Consider the following 21,508-nt stretch of genomic DNA (forward strand, 5'->3'; position numbering starts at 1 on the left):
TGCGCGTCCGGAGCCTGTGCTCCGCAACGGGAGAGGCCACAGCAGTGAGAGGCCCGCGTACCGCAAAAAAAAAAAAAAAAAAAAATTTGAAGGGTTTATTTGAGCCTGTGTGGATTCAAATCAGGCAGCAGCAAACCGGAAGTGGTTAAGAACCCTCCACCAACAGGAGCTGGGGAGAGACTTACAGGGAAAAAGCAGAAGCAAAGCAAGGAAATTATTGACTGGCCGCAGCTTAAAGCCTAGTTGGCTGCTTGTGACTGACTGTCCTCGGGTTTTGATTCCCTAACCTTGAGGCATTTATGGCCTTAGGCTTTGGTTTGCTTACTTAGGGCATCACGGCCTCACAGCCTCCTCAGTCCGATGGCCTCCGTGTTTAATTAACTGAACACCAGCAATGCGGAAAGGAGCGTGCAGAGGCTGGGAATCAGACAAGGCAGACCTGAGACACCCCGGCTTTTCCCCAGCCTAGAAAAACCAGCCAATCACAGGCTCCATTCTTGTATCTGCCCCAGGTCACACGCAACTTCGGATCTGTGGGTCTTCCACTTACGACAGAAGGCTTGTAAGGGAATGGCAGACTGTAAATTATCAGATGCAGAAACACCACCATAACAACCTCGACCTGTAGGTGAGCAGGGCAACAGGCCAGACCCATGATTCTCCTGGACAGCAAGTTAAACTTCCCCTTCTACCAAAAGAAGAAACTCTTGTGAGGACCCACCCAGGGGTCAGTGCTGGTGAGCATCACGGACTTGGGACAGAATGATCAAATCTACAAAATAAAAAAGGAGCTTGCAATGTCATTACTTTGGAAGAATCCTGAAAGGTAGAATCATCATCCTCTACAAGAACGTGCTAGGTGCTACCCTGCCTTCCTGAAGACTGTTATCCTTCACAATGAACAAATAACCAACCGCTGAGAGCTTGGCCATTCCTGGAACTCAAAAAGGCTGTTATGCTCTTAAGGCATGGAAGCACTTTTACGTTCTAGAGCCATCTCTACATTTGGAAGAAGAGGGTAATTTTGTGCTCTCAAACGACTTCTTGGTATGCTACTATTTAAAAAAAGTTCTTGAGGGAATTGGAGAATGAGAAGGGGGTGTGACCGTAGCGGACATAGTCCTTGGAACAAATCTTGCCACAGCCCCCCTACTGTTCCATTGCTTGTCTTTTTCGAATAACGTGTTGCAATCTCCTCCAGCAGCTCAGAGAGTCAGAAAAGGGATAATGAGCTAACTGTTGATTCCCATTTTCTGGCTCTTTCATTCTGTGGTCCTTTTGCAGGTTGTGACCAGGTCCTATCAGTCAGTGCTCAGGACCATGCTCAAGGAAATGGCAGCTCGCGATGAACCGGAGGAGGATATTAACATTCCCCTGACTGGTCACCTGGAGAGTGAGACCAGAAGGAAACTGGGAATTCTGTAAGTGACTGGAGAGATGGAGTTATTGGTCAGTAGGTGCAGGTAGGCCAGTGGTAGCAGCAGGGAAAGTGTAAATTGGGTCATCAGAGAACAGAGTAAGGCCAGGGTTGGACAGGCCCCCTGAGTCAAAGAGCAGGCACAAGCCAGGCACAAGGACAAGGGTAAGATTAGGGGTCATGGAGACAGGATGACCCAGCTGCCTGCCAAAACTCAAAAGCAAAGAAATCTATGAGCAGGGGGTGTGCAGGATAGGATCAAAGATGGCAGTGACAGAGGTTGGAAATCCAGGGCAGGAAAAGCCTTGAAGGGACCGTGAATTCTACAAACGTCTGGGAAGCAAGGCTCAGACCCCTGGGCCTTTGAAGTGAGGGGACAATGGAGGCTCAAGATCATGCTTCCTGAGGGGGAAAAGCCCTGAGCTTCACTGCCCTGGGATTCATGGCAAGAGCCCCTATTGTGAATGGGGAATGATAAGTTTATTGCAGGCTGCTGCTGGCACCCAATCTTTCTAGTTGGCATAACTCCAGGTCTCAAAATGTTCCAGAACCCCATTTGTACATCCAGACTGGGGTACATGGAAGCCTGGACTTTCACTTACCCAGCTGTCAGAAACCTTGGTGAACAAGGTACATGGCCAGACATCCAGAGGGTCTATGGCAGACTCTCCAGCAGCGGCACCAAGGAAGAGGCTGTGAGGATGGGGTGCCCTGCATAACCTCCTTGGTGAATGGAGACTCTCACAAAAATCAGGGAGAGATTGACTGCCAGCAACTTCTGCCCTGGGCTCAGTAGAGTTCTAGGGCCAGAGACCCCTAAAGCTTCTCTAGGAAAAGGGAAGGCAAAATACACAATGCAAATGACAAAGAACATCCAAGCTTTCAGATCCTTATACAGCAGCAAAAAACAAATCCCAAATAACATCCCTGTAAGTTACCCTCTCTCATATGTTACACTTTCTCCCCTTCTTTCCCATTTAAGTCTATTAACTGAGGCTCATTCTAACCTAATTGCACTCAATGAATATTTCATGAGCACCTCCTGTGTGCCGGTCCGTACAGTAGTGTGTAACCCAGTCTCTACCATTGAGGAGCTAGCTAGTAAGGATTCCACTAGCTTGCAAAGGTGGGCAAAGAGCCAAGGGAGGAAACTTCCCCAAAGGGCCCTGGATGCCTCCGGCTGGATCCCCTCACTGGAATTTAACTCTTGTATACACGTGGCATCCAGCTCTCAGCCGGCCGGACGGGCTTCACCTCACCCCCTCCTCGGTCCTTACTCTTTCACAGGTGATGGTAGGCAACGTAACTGCTTCAATTGCATTCAAAGTGCTGGCAAATAAATAACACTTGGTACAAATGGGCCATGAAGAGCTCATTCTCCAGTTCCGCAATTGCTCCGAAAGTACAAAGAGCAAACCTCTATTTTCTGCCAGACAAAACAGTACAGCCCTTTCCAGCAAAGGGTATGTGCTTCCTAAGGTTGCTTGGGGTTAAATTATTATGCTCTCTTCAAGGACTCTGAACTGAGAACTTAAAATCTGTCTTGTCAAAGGCCTTCTTCTCTGATCCAATTAAGCCTGGGAAGCTCACTCCTTCCGGCAGATTCCCTTCCAAAAGGGCTCTGATCTGAGAACCAGGAAAGGCAGCTGCCTCTGGAGACCACCCTTATTTGGAAGTAAAACAGTCCAAGCCACTTTAATGCCAGGATGACTCCCTTTGTATATTGACATGAGAGGGGGGTTGAGGGTTTGATCATTTTGAAGAGCTGTGCCTTAATGTGGCTTTCATGTTAAGTCATTTTCGAGTGAGTTTATTTGAAATTTTCCTACTAAATGCAAAGGGGTTTCACGTGGCTCTGTCCGGTTCGCAGATAATGCTGTTTCTCTAAGCTATCTCCAAATAGCCTTCGCTGAAATAGGCACAAGCCGCAGAGAGAGCAAGCTGCACGAGCCTAACTCACAGAGCCAGCCGTGCATTTGGACCTCCCAGCCCTGGCCTCGCTCCCAGGAGGACCCCCACTGAATTCACTTTGAAAGGTCTGGGGGTCAGCCCAGGTGCCCAAGTTGAAGGCCAGTTAGAGGCCAGGAGGGACACACAGCACCATGTGCTGGCCCTTTATTCCTGAGTACAGACTGGAAGAAAGCTGGGTCCAAAAGCCGAGCCAGCCAGCCAGCCCTCCACCTATGAAAAGGCTGAGCAGGCCCTAGCACTGTCTACTGTGCAGCATGACTTGGAAACATGAATTTAGTCTTAGCTTCTAAAGATGAGTCACATTCCTTTTAGGCTGAAGAAAAATTTTGGAAAATATAAGGAAACAATCCTCTGGATTATGAAGAAACGTGAAAGTAAGAACCCTCTCCCACCTTCCACCCCCGTTGCCCGGCTCTCCTGGGTGCGTCTCTCTGTCTCCCACCTTCTGCCGTGTCCCTAACGGAGGGAGAAATGCTCGTTTCCTCACCTGAGCATCTACTGGGCTAGTACGGTCTCAGCTGCTGGGGATAAAATACAGAGCAAGCCAGACAAAGGATAAACCTCGAGGGGTTCATCCTTTGTTTGTGCTGGAGGTGAGAGGGAGGGCAGGAGGTGAAGACAGCCAAGAAATCAGGGAATTTGCACATAAAACGGTTAATGGCACGGTGGGAAGGGGATACTATGGGACCTCACAAGAAGGGATCTGACCTAGATTTGCCTGGGGGGGGAGGGGGTTGTCCAAGAAGTCATTAACACAAAGTTTAAGAAAGAGCCCCTTTACCAGACACGGAAGGCATTTGAGGTCCAGCTGTTAAGATGTGCCAATCATGGAGGTTGCCAGTTTTTTGGGTCTAATCAAAAAAAGTTTGAGCCAAGAGCCTAAGCCATCAGGCTACTTAATTCAGAAACTCAAAACCACCATATGGAACATCTTTCAGACGACCAGATCCAACTAACGTAGAAATGGCAGCAATACCCACGGCAGACACACCTAATCAATCATGGTGCTTTTTCTCGCTGAGCCAGGACACAGCCCCAGATTCCCTCTCAAGGAAGAGCTCCTGTCCCCATACCAGTGTAGGCCCCTGACCCAACTCCTATGCAATAACTGCTGCGGGCCAGTTATCGGATTCAAATTAATCTTCAAAACCATGTGAAGTTGGGTAAAGAAACTTAGGCCAAGAGAATAAGTGACTTCCCTGAGATCACCCAGCCATTCTGTGGGCGTGAACCACACTCAGGCCCAAGACCCTCAGGTCAGACCCAGGGCTCATCCCCATGACATGTTCAATGAGCAACAAAAGGCAAGCGTGTCTGGGGAAGTAAAGGGCCTTCTAAGCCTGAGTCTCATGTCCCCACTGCACTTAGAAGGCAGGCAGAAGAAGGAATTACCACCTTCAGTTTCTAGAGAGGGCAGGCCTACCTCCCACCAAGACTCACACAGCGGGGTACCCCCCAAACAAGGAGGGGGTTTCAGATGTTCAACAGCCAGAAACACAACAAATGCCTGTTATTATGTTATTTCTGTTCCCTTTGGGCCAAAGACACCTGTGTCTTTCATTCCTTGGCAAGGCACACAGTAGGCCCTCAATGAGTGTTTTTTAAATGGATGCAGGTATGCATGAGTTTTTGCTCCTTTGGGGAAATGAAGGCCTTTCAGGATACTCTACGTCACATGCCCCGGGTAGGACTTCTAACTGGAGAGTGAAATTTGACATGACCGGATTCCCCATTTGTGCCTCACCATCACCCCTGCCCACTCCCTGCTCCTCTGAACACCTGAGGCCTACAAGGTTTGAGCTTTTTATGCAGAAAAGCGACACGCTTCTAATTGATAGGAGGCATCCCCTCCGTGTTCAGGTTGTAGCCAGTCCCAAAGAAACCCCCCAGCCTCCTTTGAGATACAAACTCATTTACTTCCAGGATCCAGACCGCCATCTGACACCCCAGGCTCACAGCCCCACGTCTCTGAACTCTCCGATTTCCAAGCCAAGGCTGGCGTCGCAGGCACATGACCTGCAGGCACACAGGTCCTCACACTTAGGGCCCTGCGCTTGCTTTTAATGCTCTGCTGTCACTGTCTTGAAATCCTTAACAATTTTAGAACAAGGATCCCTGCACTTTCATTTTGCACGGAGACCCTCAGATTATGTAGCCTCTCCTATTCAGAGACAGCTCACCTGGTGAAAAGAAGTGGGCGATCACTACACAGCTCGTGTCATGAGCCAGCAGAATCCAAAGCTCCCCGTGGGGAGGACACAGGTCTGTTGCCCTTCTATGGGGCAGCGGGCTCCGTGTAGCATCATTTCAGAGTAACCTGATGGGTCTCTGCAGGCAGCATGATCCCACTTTAAGAAAACTGAGGCTCCAAAAGGCAGTCTAAAGCCTCCCCGCTAATAAAGACTGAGCTGGATAAACAGCACAAACCAGAAAAATCCATGAGTTTAGCATTCTGACAGGAGAAAACCATGAGCACATTCATGTCCTCTTTTATCATTACCAGTTCAGAAATGCTTTATATTAATTTCTAATTGATACTCAGGAACAGCAACTGGGCTCACATCAGCTTTTTCCCCTGGACAAATCATTTCCACTCTGGAAGTAAGCACTGGAGGAGGACTCCTCGGAGGGAGACTGAGGCCCGCTTCCAAGCTTCTCACAAAGGTCTTTTATTGACTCTGCCCCTGCCCACCTCTCTCTCACTTTCCTGAGGAAAAGCTCCCCCTGTGAGCTCCAATGAGCGGCCCCTTTAGTTCCTCAGGTGCGCACAGGCGTGGTTCTCCTTCCACCCCCACCTCTCCATCCTCACTGACACCGCCTCAGACACCTTCCTACTGTCCCTGACTCCCATCCTCTCCTTTCTCAGTCCTTTCTTCATATTGTTTCCAGCAAAATCTTTTAAAAACTCTTCACTGGCCCTCCATTGCCTCCAGGAAAATCCCACATTCCCCATGTGGCTTAGAAGGCCCTCACTTTTTCCTCTCCAGACACACTGGCTTTTTGGTTATTCATCAGGGCCGGGCGTCCCTGCCACAGGGCCTTTGGACGTGCTGTCCTCTGCCTAGAGCACTATTCATTCCAATATACTTGTGATTTGCTCCCTCACTTTATTCAGGTCTCTGCTTAAATGTCACCTTCTCAGAAACAGTTACCTTGGCTACCCTTTACAAACCAGTGCACACGCTTGCACGCGCGCACACAAACACACACGCACATAATTTTCCATCCTTCTCAACTGCTTAATGTTTCTTCAGGGCACTCCTAGCCACTGGTACGTGAAGTTTTTATCTGTTCACTTGTTTAACACCATCTCCCCTACTAGAACAGGCAGCAGGGAATGTGGCGTCCCCGATACCTAGGACAGTTTCTGGCACACGAGTACACAATAGGTATTTACTGAGTGAGTGAATAAAGGAATGCTCTAGCCCTGTCTGCCTCTCCTGAGTCGCCTGTCATCACTAAGCCAGTCCCAGACTAGCCTTCAACCATGTCATGCTTACGCTAGGAATTCTGCCTGGCATACTAGAGAAAACTTCCACCAGGAGTGTCCTCAACCGCCAGGCCTGGATACGGTCCCTGTGGGCTCTCGTGGTACCCTCTGTGTTGGTTCGCAACCTCGGGGTTCCCCGGGTGAAATTCGAAATTAGCCCCCGTAAGCAGAGGGCAAGGAGAGACCGAAGAAAGAGGCAGCCCGCTCCAGATTGGTAGGTGGCAGGTTTAATAAGCAAGAGAACTTAACATTCGACGCTTGTCTTGGGCGGCGCAAGACTCGCAGATTTCCACCCCCGCCCACGAGAACCTTAAAGTTTCGATGGAGGCCTTACCTGGCTTCAGGCACGTATCCCTCCAGATGGGCTCAACAGCACACTGCTCGCAAAGCTGCGTCCTTGAAAAGGGCTCGCGCTGTGGGAACCATGGACAGAACGTACATTCCAAGGACGGGGAGGGGGTGGGGAGCCTTCCAGTGCCCCGGCCAGCTCTCTGGTCAAGAGGCGGTCATGTTCTCTCCGAGACCTCCTCCAACACTGTGTTGGCCCCAGTGGTGGGACAAGCAACCTCTCTTAACTGACCTCCCCCAAACCTAGCTGCGGAGGGAACCGGGCCCTCTTCCGGGGAGGAGCATCCTGGCTGATACCGACCGCGCCGGAAGCTCCGCCTACCGCTGCGCCCTCTGGTGGTCGGACACCCGCCAAGGGTCCCTGGGAGCGGGGATTGTTCCCCGGTGGTCCTTACGGGTTTACTCCCCAAATTCAATTGTTATAAAAATGGACCAAAATGAAGATAAAAAGAAACTTGCTGTTGCTGTGAAAACTAAGTGCAATGCTTTTGAGATGACTCAATAAGAAAATAGCTTTAAAAAAAATGTTTTGAACACGATGTGTTTTAAGTTAAAACAAGCATGTTTAAGGCATGTTTCCTTTTTTTTAATGATACCCCACTTTAGCCTATTTTTTTCCCATTAACAGAATCAGCAGCCACACTTGTTACTGGCATGTGGCTGGTGTGTCACCCCTCACATCCCCAAGTCTGGACCGGGTGGTCTTCACCGTGGTGTCTGGCATCTGGCACTAAGCTGGCACATCATAGGCCCCTAATAAATGTCTGCTGAATGAATGAATGAAAAAAAATGAGAGAGCTTGGGGGGATATGGCCAATATCCCAAATCCTCAAGCTCTCTTTGGTGCCCTGAGAGAAACAGATCTAAGTTTTCTTTCTCTTTTCTACCAAAGACTTATTTAACCAAAGGGCTACAGAGACTACTTTCACATTCCACTTATGTAATCTACCACCACAAGATGAGGAGTCCGAGAAAGAAGTAGTCAAACAATCTCGTCCTCTTGTTCGCCGTAAGAAAGAAGTAGTCAAACAATCTCATCCTCTTGTTCGCCGTAAGAAGACGTTAGAAATACACACAGACTGGATAAAGAACAAGATTAAGGTAAGTGTGGCAGCTGGTGTTTGCACTTTGCACAGGGCTTTTTTTTTTTTTTTTTTTTTGGCCCAGGTAAGACATATACACACACCATCAGGGAGCTGTCAGGACCAATACACAACATGAATACAAACAAGAAAAATATGTCCCAGGTATAGAGGCACACCTGAGTGTGTGGGTTATCACAGACTGACTAGGACTTGTACTAGGGGTCGTTGAGACTCTTCTTGTAGGGCCTACGTTAAGCAATTGGGTGAGGTTGGGAGTAGAGGAAAGGAAATATATATTATAAGATATAGGTCCCTCCCCTAACAAATTTAAAATCTATATGGAAAAGCAATCACATAGGGACTTCCCTGGTGGCGCAGTGGTTAAGAATCCGCCTGCCAATGCAGGGGTCACAGGTTCAAGCCCCGGTCCGGGAAGATCCCACATGCTACGGAGCAACTAAGCCTCTGTGCCTGCGTGCCACAACTACTGAAACCCACGCGCCTAGAGCCCCATTCCCCACCCTGTCCTGCCCTGGAGCTTTTGTTCCTGGAGTATCTGTCTCCTAACCAACTTTAAATGTCCTTCCTGCAGCCAGGGGGAAGGTTCTCCCCAAGATCTCTAAGCAAAGGATCCTGCCTAACCCACCATTCACGTAGGCTGCCCAAAAGGCCCATGAGGAGTGGGACATTTGGTTGTTTTTTGTTTTTACAAATGGGGGATAAATTCCAAGTAGTTTGCTGAGTCAGGTAGCACTGTTTATAAGTGTGTGCTGGTGTTCAGGCAAAATCCAGCCCAGCCAGCATCTCCGCAGCAGGCAGGGAGAGATCACAGACAGATAGGAGCCAGGGAGAGCTCAGAGGCAGACAGAGAGACAGCAATAGGGAGAACTCACAGACAGATGGCAGCTCTCTCATAGCTCAGGGTCCTGCCTATAAGGCACTGTTTTCCCTCTAGTAGAACTGAAGAAAGGCCAGAGATGTAGTCTCTTCTCTCTTAACTTTTAGCTCTTAACCTCATACTTTGTCCCCAAGCCAATAGTGATGAGATTTGGGCTTTTAGATGTGCTATTTGTGATATATTTCCCAGTGAGAGAAAATGTGACAACTCTACCTCTGTGTCAGAGATTTTTCTTTGCCCATGGGGTCCTTATCATTAGGAAAATGTCATTCCATGACAAGTGAATTTGACAAGAAGGAAGCGTCTTGAGAAATTCTAGCTTTCAGGTGGCTTTTGAAAATAAGACCTAAAATACAAAATCCTCTCCCGTGAACATTATCTAGAAGCTTCTTACGAGCTATTGATAAGGAAGAAACCAACCACGGATGTCCTTATAAAGCACTTTTTTTTAGGTTTAAAAAAAAAGAGAGAGCAGTGATTTGCAGAGTAAATGTGCCAGGTGGCTGGGAGCTTAATGGTTAGAGGCAGTGTGTTTCCATGGGGGTGGGGGGGGAGGATGGGAGGCAGACTGTGGGAGTCTAGCTCCCCTCTCACTGGAGAGCCTTGTGTAACTCAGGTAGCCTCTCTTAAACAGGGATTGATGACAGTGTCTCCTCCATTGGGTCATTGTGTCATGGAAGTAAAGTGCCGAGCGCAATGCTGGGTAGGGACAAGAGTCAGTTCCAGGATCATCATCACCTCACAGAGAGATTCCTGGACATTTAAAGGCCACACCCTGCAGATCCCACAGCAGCTCCTCCTCAACCAGCTGCGCCTCTTTCTTTCATTGTCTCAGATTTTGGCATCCTGCTGTGAGCTCACTTGAACAAAGGATTCTTCAACTGTTAAAAATAAGAGCTCGAGGGGCTTCCCTGGTGGCGCAGTGGTTGAGAGTCTGCCTGCCGATGCAGAGGACACGGGTTCGTGCCCCGGTCCGGGAAGATCCCACGTGCCGCGGAGCGGCTGGGCCCCTGAGCCATGGCCGCTAAGCCTGCGTCGTCCGGAGCCTGTGCTCCGCAACGGTAGAGGCCACAACAGTGAGAGGCCCGCGTACCGCAAAAAAAAAAAAAAAAAAAAAAGAGCTCGAAAACCACTGACCTGACATCTAGTTAGAGTAACACGGGACACAAGATGATTTCAAAAGGCGTCCTGCTACAAACACCGGGGAAATTTAGACAAAACGTAAAAAGCATCCTTTGAAACGCAGAGTGTATAAGAAAGTGCGGGAGATAATACCAGAAATAGAAACTGGAAAACGAGAAGAGTGAGAGCGAGAAGTGTGGGTGAGGTGGGTGTGTCCTGGTGGAGGGGAGGGGTGGGAAGCAGGAGAAGAACTGTCCTGATAACCCAAGGGCTTGGGTTTTAATGCCTGATGGGGACACGAGGGAGTTGGAGGACAGGCATCCTTCTCAAGCACAAGTGAAACAGCTACAATAAGTGACGACACATTTGGCCACAAAACAAGTCACAGAAAACACTAAAGAGCTGATACCATATAGACTCTGCTCTCTTAACCCTGTGGATTTTAATTGGTAATAACAATGACATAGCCAAAAGCAACTTGCACATGTGCAAATTTTATTTTATTTTATTTTTTATTTTATTTATTTATTTTTTTTGTGGTACGCAGACCTCTCACTGTTGTGCCCTCTCCCGCTGCGGAGCACAGGCTCCGGACGCACAGGCCCAGCGGCCATGGCTCACGGGCCCAGCCGCTCCGCGGCACGTGGGATCCTCCCGGACCGGGGCACGAACCCGCGCCCCCTGCATCGGCAGGCAGACTCTCAACCACTGCGCAACCAAGGAAGCCCCAAATTTTAAAACACTCTTGTAAATAACCTGTGTGTCAAAGAAGAAATCATATCGAAAATTTGAAAGGAGTCAGAATGAAATGAAAGGTAAGTATCTACACTTGGAAGAAAGAGCTAAAACAGTATTTTGAGAGAAATGTTATAGCTTTAAATGCTTATATTAAAGAAGAGGAGGAAGAGGATTGTGATGAAGAAGAAAGATGGAAATCGATGAGCTCAATGTTCAATTCAAGGAATTAGTAGAAAAATAGACTAATATAGAAAACCCACAGAAAGAAGACGTGTGTAGAAAATAATGATAGGAACAGAAATTGATACACTAGAAAACAAAGAAATAGAATAAGCAAACCAAAAATCTGGCTCTTTAAAAAGACTGGTAAAACAGGCAAATCTCCAGGCAAGGTTGATCCAGAAAAACAAAAAAGAAAAGGTATAAATACTATAAAGAATGAAGACAAAGACATGACTAAGAGACAGTAGAAGTTTTTTTAAAACATTATATCAGAGGCTTCCCTGGCGGCGCAGTGGTTGAGAATCCGCCTGCCGATGCAGGGGACACGGGTTTGAGCCCTGGTCCGGGAAGATCCCACATGCCGCAGCACAACTAAGCCCGTGCACCACAACTACTGAGCCCACGTGCCGCAGCTACTGAAGCCCGCATGCCTAGAGCCCATGCTCCACAATAAGAGAAGCCACCGCCATGAGAAGCCCACGCACCGCAATGAAGAGTAGCCCCCTCTCGCCGCAACTAGAGAAAGCCTGCACGCAGCAACAAAGACCCAACACAGCCAAAAATAAATAATAAATAAATTTTTAAAAATAAAAAATAAAATAAAATCTGCACACACACATGCACAGAGAGATCCATTTCAACCTGCTCGTCACACAGACAGGTAAACCGAGGCCCTGAGAAGATTCCCACCTGGAATCCCCAGACAGTTGGTGGTGGTTATGGGTGGGGGAGTGATGGGTGGGTGGCATGCGGGAATCAGAGAGTAAGTAGACTGATCTCAAGCCTTCTAGTGACAACACCATGCTCTGATTAGGGACAATCAGCCCCTGTGAACTTTTCACAGGCTTGTCTCTTCTTCCTAGGTACATCAAGGTGATGGAAAAATCATTCTCTACCCCAGTGAGACTGTCTTCCAAATTCTCTTTCCCGATGGATCAGGCCAGATATAGTATCCTGAAATATATGATGCCTGAAAAGTCTGTGATTCGGGGCCGGGGCATGGGTTTTACCTGGGCCGTCCTCCGCTGGGCTCTGCCCTCTCCAGGGGACCCCAAGGGACTACTTGTGCCTTAACCATCTCCCAGTTATCCATCAGGACACCTGGCTATGCTCATCCTCAGTATAAAAGAGGGAAAGTTCACATACATCATTCTGGAAGACAGTGAAAATATGTGTGTCCGGGCCCTTATCAACAACTCTGGCCATGCCACCTTCTATGATGAAAATGGAAACATCTGGTAAGCTTGGGTCATCAGTCTCAAACAACCCTTTCGGAGGAAAAGCAGTGTGATTAAGGTTTTGATTCCCAGTCTGCACAGCTCTCCTCTCTCTGGGTAAGCCTCTCATTCTCTCTCTCATTCACTTATGAATTCATTCATCTGACTCACACCTGGGGAGATGGGTATCATGATGGGCCAGTAAGACAGGTCCCTGACCTCAGATGGCACACTATCCTTTTTGCACCATTGCTTCCCCACCAGGAAATAGCAATCACGGACTCAAAGCTGGAGTAAGGTGGGACCCTTTTGGTTTCAGCTCTCTATATCATTTAAGAATCAAACTTCATGAGAATTACCTTAGAAAGACCTAGTGACCTTGTGTTCCAGGTGCCTCGGAGAGGAGGGTATGGTGAGTGCTTTGGAGGGGCGTGTATTGCATTTTAAAAACATAACTTCTAAATATTTCATTGTAACTAACTTAGTTGTTATGTTCCCATTTCTGGTAATGGTGGGAAACCCATCTTACCAATTCGAGGTAATTCAGTCGCTTCAGAATTTTTCTCCACCTCTTTGGTGTAAGAACTCTGTCATTTCAGGATTTCTCCCTTGCCTTCTGTTCTAAATGGTCATGGAGTGGGAAATGCATATTGTCTTGAACCAACTTTGTACTTCTTGATATTTTTTTTTAATTCCAAAAAAGATTTTCATTCTCCAGGCCTTGGTTTTTAAGAATATTTTCTCTGCTATGAGATTTTCAACACCATTTCCTAGTTGACTACTTTGTTCTCAGGGGTATCTGCCCTTCCTGGAGGGCACTTTGTATAGAAATTGATGTCTGAAATACTACAAAGCTACAGTAATCAAAACAGTGTGGTACTGGCACATAAGCAGACATATGGATCAATGGAACAGAACAGAGAGCCCAGAAATAAACCCACACACCTATGGTCAATTAATCTTCAACAAAGGAGGCAAGAATATACAATGGAGAAAAGACAGTCTCTTCAGCAAGTGGTGTTGGGAAAGCTGGACAGCCTCATGTAAATCAATGAAGTTAGAACACACCTTCACACCATACACAAAAATAAACTCAAAATGGCTTAAAGACCTATATATAAGACATGACACCACAAAACTCCTAGAAGAGAACATAGGCAAAACATTCTCTGACATAAATCATAGCAATATTTTCTTAGATCAGTCTCCCAAGGCAAAAGAAATAAAAGCCAAAATAAACAAATGAGACCTAATCAAACTTATAAGCCTTTGCACAGCAAAGGAAACCATAAACAAAATGAAATGACAGCCTACAGACTGGGAGAAAATACTTGCAAATGATGCAGCCGACAAGGGCTTAATATCTAAAATATACAAACAGCTCATACAACTCAATATCAAAAAAATAAACAACCCAATCAAAAGAAGAAGACTTAAATAGACATTTCTCTAAAGAAGACATGCAGATGGCCAATAGGCACATGAAAAATGCTTGACATCACTAATTATTAGAGAAATGCAAATCAAAACTACAATGAGGTATCACCTCACACCAATCAGAATGGCCATCATTAAAAAACCTACAAACAGTAAATGCTGGAGAGGGTGTGGAGAAAAGGGAACCCTCCTGCACTGTTGGTGGGAATGTACACTGGTGCAGCCACTATGGAGAACAGTATGGAGGTTCCTTAAAAAACTAAAAATAGAGCTACCGTATGACTCAGCAATCCTGCTCCTGGGCATATATCCGGAAAAGACGAAAACTCTAATCTGAAAAGAAATATGTACCCCAATGTTCATAGCAGCACTGTTTACAATAGCCAAGACATGGAAGGAAACCAAGTGCCCATCAACAGATGAATGGATAAAGAAGATGTGGCTTATTTATACAATGGAATATTACTCAGACATAGAAAAGAATGAAATAATTCCATCTGCAGCAACATGGATGGACCTAGAGATTATCATACCAAGTGAAGTAAGTCAGAGAAAGACAAATATTATATGATATCACTTATATATGGAATCTAAAAAATAATACAAATGAATTTATTTACAAGACAGAAACAGACAAAAAAGACAAACTTACGGTTACCAAAGGGGAAAGGGTAGGGGGAGGGACAAATTAGGAGTACTGTATTAACAGATACACACTACTATATATAAAATAAACAACAAGGATTTACTGTATAGCCCAAGGAACTATATTCAGTATCTTGTAATAACCTATAACAGAAAAGAATCTGAAAAAATATATATAAAACGGAATCACTTTGCTATACACATGAAACTAACACAATATTGTAAATCAACTGTACATCAATAAAAAAAGTGTTTTTTAAAGAAGGAAATTAATGTCTAAAAGGGGGAAGAAAGTACCGGATACAAGAAGCATCTGGGAGTGGGGACCAGACACTCAGTCAATTATCTCCAATAGCATCTGCTACATGCAGTAGGGCCTCTTCTCCCTAATGACATTTAAACTTTATGGCCACAAGAGACCTAGGGAAAATCTACTTTCATATTCTTGTTGAGGAAACTTAGGTGCAGAGAAAAGGATGAGTCATTCGCCCCAAGCCATAGTAAAATCACAGGCGAGCAGTTTTATAGAATTTTGACTCAGCCTGAAGTAAAGCATTCTTTTAAATTATCAAATAAAGTTTGCGAGACCAACAACATCTTATCCCAGTGCATCAAAACCCAAGGGCTTCCCTGGTGGCGCAGTGGTTAGGAATCCGCCTGCCAATGCAGGGGATACGGGTTCGAGTCCTGGTCCGGGAGGGTCCCACATGCCGCGGAGCAACTAAGCCCGTGCGCCACGACTACTGAAGCCTGTGCTCTAGAGCCTGTACTCTGCAACAAGAGAAGCCACCACAACAAGAAGCCCCCGCTCGCCGCAACTAGAGAAAGCCCGCACACAGCAACGAAAGACCTAACACAGCCAAAAAATAAATAAATAAATAAACTCTGTTTAAAAAAAAAAAAAAAAAAAAAACCAAGGGGAAGGATGGTGCTCAGAGGTGGGGAATGGCTGCCCCCCGCCTCGAGATTCTGATTCTGTAGGTCTGGGGCGGGGCCTGGAGATCTGCATTCTTTAAAAGCTTCCCAGGGGATTGTAGGGGTTGGCCGGTGCTGGAGCCCAGGCCGGTGTGCCCACCCGTCTCCCAGGGCTGTGGCACCCGCTCGGGGCTGTAAGATAAAGACAGGGGACTCCGAGGCAATACATCCCGTCCCCTCCAGGAGGCGGCTGCTGTGTGACACCACAGACCGTTCCTGGGACTCCAGGAAAGCCTCAACTCCATGAGGAAATGGGCCCAGAGGTCCTGTCCTGGGGGAGAGCAGTGACCAGTGGTTCAACCTCTCTTCCTCTGGGCAGCCCCCGCTCGCCGCAACTAGAGAAAGCCCGCACACAGCAACGAAAGACCTAACACAGCCAAAAAATAAATAAATAAATAAACTCTGTTTAAAAAAAAAAAAAAAAAAAAAAACCAAGGGGAAGGATGGTGCTCAGAGGTGGGGAATGGCTGCCCCCCGCCTCGAGATTCTGATTCTGTAGGTCTGGGGCGGGGCCTGGAGATCTGCATTCTTTAAAAGCTTCCCAGGGGATTGTAGGGGTTGGCCGGTGCTGGAGCCCAGGCCGGTGTGCCCACCCGTCTCCCAGGGCTGTGGCACCCGCTCGGGGCTGTAAGATAAAGACAGGGGACTCCGAGGCAATACATCCCGTCCCCTCCAGGAGGCGGCTGCTGTGTGACACCACAGACCGTTCCTGGGACTCCAGGAAAGCCTCAACTCCATGAGGAAATGGGCCCAGAGGTCCTGTCCTGGGGGAGAGCAGTGACCAGTGGTTCAACCTCTCTTCCTCTGGGCAGCCCAGCTTCCAGGCCCAGGCACTCGCCTCGTGGTCCCCTCCTGGCCCGGGAGCCCCTGACTTCTCATCTCCCGTCTCTTTCCTTGGGACCTGCAGACCTCTTGCCTTGGAAGTTTTTCGGAGATTGTGTTGACCACTTCACAGCTCCTGATTCTCCAAGTGGGAGACATACCTCCCTTTCTAACCCTGGACTCCTCCTTCACGGGGAAACTGGGCCGCTTACAGCCAAGAGGCTGTGGGATGTTGAAAGAGAATCGGTTCTGCTCAGACTGGGCCCCGAAAATCTAAGCAAGGGGCCCGGGCAGCATCCTGCCCCCCAGGGCCACAGGCCAGGGCCCGGGCCCCCGGCCGCTCTGCGCACAGGCCGCGAGGCCCCAGGCGGCCCCTCCACGCTCAGCCGTAAGCAGTTCATTGCCAAGGCTTTCTTGCTGCCTCTCCCAAGGGCAGCTGCATCTTCTCTCTCTGGGTCAAGCTCTCATCTCATTTGACTTCAACCAAAGTGGCGCCACGGATGGCATTTCAGGCATCAGAGACCTGGATGGGAGAGGGGCTGTGCCTATGTGAAGCCTCACACCCATCACACCTGAAAGTTCACACCCCGGGGCAGAGCGCCCCAAGCTGCTTCCGCCCTCAGGGGTGGCGGCACCCGAGAAGGCTGCTCCCACCGCAGAAGGACTCGGCCCCTGACGGACTTCACGGTCAGAACTGCGGGCCCCTCGTCGCTGGGAGAGAGATCCTGTGGCAAAGGCCCTCCAAGCCATTTGGGAACATTCAGCTGCTGCACCAGGGCCCCGCAGACCCTCGTCACTGCCGGGAATCCCACGGCTCCCCTGGTCCAGCCCCGCCCCCACTCCTCCTTCGCATCACAGGCCCTGGGAAGGATGGAGCACCAAGCTGATTGGAGGACTGAATATTTCTTGGGTCATTTTTTGATTCCATCTCCTCAGGGAAGGCAGAAGGCACGGCTGAAGTTTGCCGGCTGTGTGGAAACTAAGCATCACCTCCACCCTCCAGGCCCACGCTTGAGGAACCGCAGACCGGGCCTCCCTCCAGAGCTCAGGGTCCCACACAGCAAGGGCCCCAGACCTGCCTAAACTCGGGCTCCCTGGTGGTGGGTCCCACCACCTCCACAGTTTGGGTCTTTACACCCCCTTAGAAGAAGCCTTCGATTTCACACCATTTCTGGGTGTTCTAGACCCCAATTTCTCGAGGGAGCCTTAGCCCAGAACTGGATACCTCCAGGCTGAGACAGATCCTAACCCTGGGAAGTGGGGAGGGCCTCGTGCAAAAATTCTGATGGGAGCCATTTAAAGGGTTAGAAGCTAGCGGGGATCCGCTCCCCTGCAGAGTGAAAGAAGACTCCTCTTTGCCCTCCTCTCCATCAGTGATAATAAGGAGATCCTAATGTTCACCGACTTACTGCTTTGTACAGTCACATAATCCTCACAAATACCCTATGAGTAAAGCACTGTTATTATCTGCATTTTACTGAGGCACAGAGAGGTTAAGTAACTGGCCCAAGGTCACACAGCTTGCAAGTGGCAGAGCCAGGCTATGAAGCTAGAAAGTCTGGCTCCAGAACCCAGGTTTTTAATTCATTACATGCATCACAGCCTCTTGTCTAGGTAAAGAGGGATGTGGTTGGACAGGCTGGGCCCCATGGTGAAGGGACTTAATAGTTTGCACTTGGCTCAGTAGGCGGCGGGAAGCAACAGGAGGACCTAGCTTTGGGGAGTGACCAGAAGTTCTCCTCATTGGAAGTGAACAAGGCAGCCGTTAGCAGGCCTGAGCCGGCCTCTCCCTGCCAGCGTCCTACAAGGCCCCTGAACACCCCAGACGAGGCCTGGCAGGTGGTCTGAGTAATCCGGGCTCCCCCAAACCCTACCTTCTCCTGACCAACCCAGGTCCCAGAGTCTCTTCCCTTCTGCATTTGGTTCCCGAGACAACTTGCTGCCCATCAGCACCAATTCTCAAGACAGCCCTGGCGGGATTCAAAAAGCAGAAGCCAGGGCAGAGGGCTATGGTGGGCTTGAAATGCCAGGAAAGGACGGCTCAAAGGAGAGCAGGGCCGGGGCTGGAGGAGGGAGGTGCCCACCACCCCTCACTCACCCACAGCTGTTTACGCGGGCTCCAGGCGCAGTGCGGGGCAGGGTCCACCCGGGAGCCAGACAGAGGTGGACCCTTCCCTCCGGACCACAGGTTCCATTTCCATTTTAGTGGGACGGACGGATGATAAGCAAGCCCAGTCGATCCTCATTATTCGAGATAGTTCCGTTCTATAAGATCTCCAGAACATGAACTAGCAAACCCTGAACCATTGCTCCCGGGGGAAAGATGCAAATGCACACATTTCACACAGCATCACAAACACGCACAGAGCACTGAAGGATGTGAGTTGCCTGATGTGCAAATTCCCAGCTGCTTTGCCTTCTCAATTCAGCTCTCGACGAGGGAACCAGAGGATGGAGCCAGGAGGAGCAGGGCACGTGGTGCCAGGAGCTTCAGTTCTGGGGCCGCCGGTTGGAATCTCCCAGGATGGGTTGTTTCTAGTATGTACGGTTATCTACGTGTGATATATACACATACCTATTTCCCCAGGGAGCAGTGGTTCAGTATTCGCTAACTCTGTGTTTGAGGCAACTTTATAGAACCCAACTACACCAAATAATGAGAAGCAATGTGTATTAGTAAATTATAGGAAGGAAATTAACAAAGAGATGGAGAGAGTCATATAGGGGACTCAGGGGGCTTCAGGAAGGGCCTCTCTGAGGAGGTGACATTTAAGCTGGGACTTAAAGCATAAGCAGGAGTCGACCACGCCAAGCAGGGTGGGGAGACCTCTTCAGCCAGAGGGAACAGCACGGCAAAGCCACGAGGAGTTCAGGAGCATGCGTGACCCGGGAACTGAAAGGAGCAATTGGGTGTGAGGGGCCGGGGGCACCAGAGGAGACTGAACATGGACAGGCCAGGGCCGAAGGGCTGCGCCTAGATGGGTTCACCTCCTTGTTGGCATTTCTCCCACCTGCCAAGGCCCCATGTCGGGGGGAAGGAGCAAGGGTGGGAGGGGAGGAAGGAGGGGCGGGCTTGCACCCCTGGGAGAGGCTGTGCCCTCGCCCCCGGGGCCCAGTGCTGTGGCTGCCTGATGCCTTCTTGGTCTAGGTTGAACCTGAGCCAAAACCTGGGATACTACTTCGCCAGAGACAAGTACCAGAAGGCCTGGAACTGGTGGGATCTGAACCTCCACATCCATGCACCCCCCGTCCAGCCCATCTCCTTGAAAATCAACCAGTACATCAAGGTACAAATAAGGAGCCAGGATAAGATCATCTTCCACTTCACCCACAAAAAGAAGCACATTTGCTTAAACCTAGGCACCAAGTACAAGGTAAGGTCTCAACTCCCCACACCTTCTGCCAGGTGGGGAACTACCTACGCGCAGGCCACTGCTGGCTTGAACTGGTCCCTGCCCAGGCCTCCAGGCCATGTTCCTCAACTCTCCAACCCCTAGGGAAACGAGGCCCCCTTCCCTGACCCAATGCTTGACCATATACAAAGCAATCATTTAACTTCCGGACACTTATCATTTAACGTAAGATTCGGAGCTGAGCAAACTGACATTCTCATCCCAGCAAGACCCAGACACGCTCCAAAGGAGCCCCAGACGGACGTGGGGCTCATAGGCAGACCCCGTGAGGGCCTCACTCTCCTGCTGTGCTAGGGAATCCAAGGGGAGAAGCTGGACGCCCCCAGGAGGGCACAGCCTTTGGAAGGCAGGTCACACCAGGGCCCAGCAGCTGGCCACCCTTTGGTTTGGGGTCAGGTTGGGATGTGGCCACGGGCACAGGCCAAGTGAGGGTCTTGGGGAAGCAGCAGAAAGGTTGCTGGTGGTAGGGCTGGGTTCACAGATTCGCCCTGGAGAGTGATGTTTCCAGGGAAGACTCGGTCATGGCCACGGGGTCCTAATCCTGACGCGGGGGGAGCTTGGTGCCCGGGTAGCATTAATCCTCACGAGCCGCCTGTGAATTCCCACAGTACATGACCCCGGCGGTGCTGAGCAAAATGAAGAAGAAAGCAGTCCTGGAGATGGAATTCAGTTCAACGGCTCGGAAGATCCAGATCCTTCTGGGAAAAATGAGTAAGATCCTGAATATACTGACCATCTCTGATCTGGAATGCTTCATACAGGGCATCAAGATCTTGCCAACAAGACAATATGAGTTGGAGGAGGAACTCCCATCTTCCAAGCTGGGGCAGTCACCAAATTGTGCTGCTTTGGCACGTGCTGAATGTTTCGGGGAGGTGGAGGTGTCCGAAGCCCCGAGGAAACCCCCAAAGCCCTAGTTAATATCTTGTGAGAGCTGGTTTGTAATTTGGGACCTATCACAGCTCCTTGATTCGGAGAAAAAAAAAAAAAGTTTTTCAGGGGCAGAGAGGGGCTGACAGAGTCTGTGGCTGGGCACAGAAAACACTTAATCATGCGCCCTGCCAGCATTAGAAGCAAATTGTTTCAGTAGACAATACATGTCAACACCTGTCCCGCTTGCTTCTACTGATCACCTGAATGCAGATGTTCTTTTGTGACTTTCCCATGCTTGGGTTGACTCAGGACACAGACTATCTCAAAGCCTAGCTCTGCCCACTGTTGGCTGTGTGACCTTGGGCAAGTAGCTCTCTGCCTCAGCTTCCTCATCTGTAAAATGGGTCTAGAAATAGTAGCTTCACAAACACCCCCTCTTCCACCCCCGCCAAGACAGAGGGACGCCCAGTCAGCAAAGCAGCACCAGCCTGCAGCCAGTCCCCCAAACCAGGAGCCCAAAAGGACCCACACTTAAACTCTCTTCAATAGTTGGGCCCCTTTTGGTCACTGGTTACAGTCACCAACTCAAATAGGTAAAGCAAAATGGGAAACGTGTAATCTGGATGGAAGATGCAATGGGTCTCAGAAAGGACTGGCACGTGGGAGGCCTCCAGGAGCCAGTAGGACTTTCGTTCTCAGCTCTGCGACACTAGTCTTGTTCCAAAGACGCGTTTTCTATGCATCTCAGTTCACCTGGCTTTGTCTCCTGGTCTTTCTCAAAAGATCCCAGTGGTCTCTATTGGCCTGGCTTGATCAGGAGGCCACCCTTGGTGTG

The 21,508-nt window shown here is 49.2% G+C and overlaps 1 protein-coding gene across 1 annotated transcript in view; it reads left to right on the top strand.

Moving 5' to 3' along the window:
* The window catches only part of ERICH6B (glutamate rich 6B), a 22,932-nt gene extending 2,215 nt beyond the window's left edge, over positions 1–20,717 (top strand). The window contains exons 2-7 of the mRNA XM_055089371.1: positions 1,285–1,421; positions 3,701–3,809; positions 12,155–12,240; positions 12,377–12,529; positions 19,536–19,761; positions 20,409–20,717. Coding sequence (XP_054945346.1) covers positions 1,285–1,421; positions 3,701–3,809; positions 12,155–12,240; positions 12,377–12,529; positions 19,536–19,761; positions 20,409–20,717 — 1,020 coding nt within the window. The remainder of the gene's footprint in view (positions 1–1,284; positions 1,422–3,700; positions 3,810–12,154; positions 12,241–12,376; positions 12,530–19,535; positions 19,762–20,408) is intronic.
* Positions 20,718–21,508: the final 791 nt, after the last annotated feature.

This window comes from Physeter macrocephalus, chromosome 13 (genome assembly GCF_002837175.3).
Source record: "Physeter macrocephalus isolate SW-GA chromosome 13, ASM283717v5, whole genome shotgun sequence".
Classification (NCBI taxonomy): Eukaryota; Metazoa; Chordata; class Mammalia; order Artiodactyla; family Physeteridae; genus Physeter; species Physeter macrocephalus.